This window comes from Octopus bimaculoides, chromosome 22 (genome assembly GCF_001194135.2).
Source record: "Octopus bimaculoides isolate UCB-OBI-ISO-001 chromosome 22, ASM119413v2, whole genome shotgun sequence".
Taxonomy (NCBI): domain Eukaryota; kingdom Metazoa; phylum Mollusca; class Cephalopoda; order Octopoda; family Octopodidae; genus Octopus; species Octopus bimaculoides.
Genome location: NC_069002.1, coordinates 9,374,438 through 9,378,112, shown reverse-complemented (window position 1 = coordinate 9,378,112; position 3,675 = coordinate 9,374,438). Strand labels below are relative to the sequence as shown.

The window sequence follows — 3,675 nt, the reverse complement described above, 5'->3', positions numbered from 1 at the left end:
GTCCAACCCATGCTAGCATGGGTTGGACGATTTGACTGAGGACTGGTGAAATCAGATGGCTACACCAGGCTCCAATCTGATTTGGCAGAGTTTCTACAGCTGGATACCCTTCCTAACGCCAACCACTCTGAGAGTGTAGTAGGTGCATGAAGATATTCAGTATTCCTCATAAGAGATGGGAAGGGGCCAATTTTTATCCCAAGCCATCAAGGACAAGAGGAAAGATCGTATTACGAAGCTTTTGAACAAACTCAAGCATCCCCTCCAACCGAACATGTTTTGGTTTTTCTCAGACAAGAAAAATTTCTGCCAGGATCAGATGGTGAACACACAGAACAGCAGCTGTTACAGTATTTCTCATGTTCTGTCATCGGAATATGCCTCCCCCCAACAAATGTCAAATCGTTACAAGCATTCTTAGGCTTGGTAAACTGCTATCATGACCTCCAGACCTCAAAATAATACCAACGCAAAAAAGATAGGAAAGATTTCCAGAAAACAGACAAAGATACCTCAATTCAATAAGAAGCACAATATTTTGACCATACACAGATGTAACAAGAAGCGAGAGAAGATACAACACCGATGATGATGATGATGATGACGATGATGATGGTGGTGGCGGTGGTGGTGGTGGTGGTGGTGCCACAAAGAATGAATGAGAGAGTGTGTGAAAGAGCGACTGAATGAGCTTCAATACTAACCAAGAACTTTCTTATAGATGCTTCTGATGTTTTCATAAGAATTCAAGTCTTTCCTGTTTCCTGGATCCACAGTCAGTTCATAACTTGGTCCATAAGTAATGTAATACTAAGTTTACGAGAAAGAGAGAGAGAGAGAAAAAAAAAAAAAAAAGAAACACATTGTCAGAAGAGAAGAGTTTTCGGTAAAATAAAAGCAAAACTTGCTTCCTTTAATTCAGTTTCCATACTTGTCCTCCTCACCTATGATGAAGACTGCAAAGTAACAACCAAAAGAGCCTAATTGAAAATACAAGCATTATCCAGTCTGGAAACTGAAACCACGATCTTGCAATCCAGTGTGGAACGCTGTAACCACTAGACCATTCACCTTCACAACATCAATAACTCAACATATCACAAGACATCAATGAAATGAGACAATCAGGTGAGAAATTCAAACACTAATACCTTATGATCTGGTATGTTTGGAGACAGCTTCTTGCCAATTACTGCAGCAGTAACCAAAGTCCAGGTCTTTGATGTATTACAAAAATTATAACCTCCTGCAATTAGTTAAAAAAAAAAGCAATCATCATTATCCTTTCTTCTATGGGCACAAGGCCTGAAACTTTGGTGGGGAGGAGTAAGTTTGTTATATAAACCCCAAGGGCCCTAGTTGCACTTATTTCATCGACAACCTCAGCATAATTTGAACTCAGAACGTAGAGGGAGATGCAATGCTGCTGTGCATTTAGATCAGCACGCTAACAATTTTGCCACCTCACCAGAGCCCTGGAAACAGTGAGTAAAAATCTTGAGAAGTACATGGAACAAATAGGGGCTGCAATAAGGGTGGAGCACTTGTAGAAAACAGCACTGCTTGGAACCGCTTGAATATTCCAAATGGTGCTCGAAAAATAAGGGGTGTTACCTTAGTCCACTGGTAGTGAACAGCTGATACCGTACTCAACTGGTACTTATTTTACCAACCCCAAAAGGATAAAAAGCAATGTCGACTTCAGTGGAATTTGAACTCAAAACATAAAGACAGACAAAATGCTGCTAAGCATTTTGCCCGGCATGCTAACGATTCTGCTGGCTCGCTACCCTAATAATAAAAATAATAATAATAATAATAATAATCATCATGATCATGATTAAATGAAACTAACCTCCGCCCAAAAGCAACAAAGGAACTTTAAGTGTGGTGAAATAACGTACACAGCTCATCAAACTCTGTGGGGTTAGGTTAAACGAGTTCATTGGATCCCCAGCAATTCCGTCAGCTCCACATTGGCAGACAATTGCTTCTGGTGCAAAAACATCTATCACTTCAGACATTATCCTGTAAGAATAATAGACAAAAAGAAATTCTTCACAAGAAAAATGAAACCAAGCAGAGGTATATATATATATATCCAACGAGCACTCACCTTCAGTTATACCAATACTAAGCTAACATCATCGTCCTACTCATCATCGTTTAATGAACATGTTCTATGCTGGTATGGGCAGGACAGTTCGGCAGGCTCTGATGGACTCAAGGACAATATCATAGTCCAGTGTCTTGGCATCTTGTATATTTTCATTTTTAAAGTGCCCCTGGACTGGCTCTTGTGTGGGTGGCACATAAAATGCACCATTTCGAGCTTGGCTGTTGCCAGTACCGCCTGACTGGCCTTCGTGCCGGTGGCACGTAAAAGCACCCTCTACACTCTCTGAGTGGTTGGCGTTAGGAAGGGCATCCAGCTATAGAAACTCTACCAAATCAGATTGGAGCCTGGTGTTGCCTTCCAGTTTCACCAGTCCTCAGTCAACTCGTCCAACCCATGCTAGCATGGAAAGTGGACGTTAAACGATGATGATGATGATGATGATGAGAAAAGAATACATGTTTGGTTCAATTGGAAAATCCTTACCTTTTAAACAAGGCCACAAATTCTACGTCTTTTATTCCATCCATCAACGGAACATTGACACAGTGATGAATTCCTTTACCAAAACCTACGTCGTCTATGCTGCCAGTTCCTGGATTGTCAGAGAGAAGAAAGGAAAAATGAAAATGAATCAGCTCCGTCTATGGTTCCAGCTAAGAGGCGTTCAGCCATTATCACTTGGAGGCAGCCTAGTACTACCGCCAAGACCATTGCTTTGATCCCACAGTTTCTCTCATGTTGAACAAGGTAGTTATAGCCAAGTTGACATTGCCAGCACCCACCTCGGGTCAGCAGAAGTGTTGGTGCCGATGGAAGACACGCAAGCATGCTGTCACTGTGCACCGAACCCCCTGACAAATCAGGGTACTAAGTTAATGATGGTTGTAGTAGTAGTGATAATGGTTGTAGTAGTGTTGGTGGTAGCAGCGATGGTGGTGGCAGCGATGGTGGAGGTGGTGGTAGCTGTAGCAGTAATGGAGGTACTGGTCATCATGATGGCCATGGCAGTAGAACCAGCAGTAGTAGTAGTAGTAGCAGTAGAGTAGAACAACTGACCAGTCACATGACCCACTCACTGCTGACCAACCACAGTTAAATGCTATTCCTTAGAAGACACTTACTACAAGGCGAATTAAAAATTATAAATCTAAAAGAAAAAAAGAAACAAAACCATTTTCCTTAAATTTCCAGAATGTGGCAAAAAAAAAAAAAACTCACCAGGAAAGAACCCAGGCAACAGTTTATGGAAAGACACGGTAAACACTTTTGATGTGACTGCAAAAGCTTCTTCGACACCTGGGGAAAATAATAATAGTAACACTCGTTAAGGTAATCTCTACAGATTTTCTGTAGAAATCAAAGCCAAAGGTCAAAGGTAAATAACGAGATCGCGGATGGAAAATGGATAACGAGTGTATATACGGCAGTGGCGGCGGTGATTCAAAACCTGCTGCAAACAAAGTTTTTGACTATTGTTAGCAAACCTTTGATTTCACTAAACGTTTCTACCTCTATAGAGTGTATTGAGTACACTAAGATATCGTTCTATAAAAACT

At 41.2% G+C, this 3,675-nt stretch overlaps 1 protein-coding gene across 1 annotated transcript in view; it reads right to left on the bottom strand.

Moving 5' to 3' along the window:
- Nucleotides 1-329: 329 nt before the first annotated feature.
- Nucleotides 330-3,675, bottom strand: part of LOC106874142 (histone deacetylase 8) — a 12,803-nt gene continuing 9,457 nt past the window's right edge. Inside the window, exons 5-9 of the mRNA XM_052975645.1 lie at nucleotides 3,338-3,439; nucleotides 2,603-2,711; nucleotides 1,856-2,028; nucleotides 1,152-1,246; nucleotides 330-810 (exon numbers count right to left, since the gene is read on the bottom strand). Of these exons, the coding sequence (XP_052831605.1) occupies nucleotides 700-810; nucleotides 1,152-1,246; nucleotides 1,856-2,028; nucleotides 2,603-2,711; nucleotides 3,338-3,439 (590 nt within the window). The 3' untranslated portion in view covers nucleotides 330-699. The remainder of the gene's footprint in view (nucleotides 811-1,151; nucleotides 1,247-1,855; nucleotides 2,029-2,602; nucleotides 2,712-3,337; nucleotides 3,440-3,675) is intronic.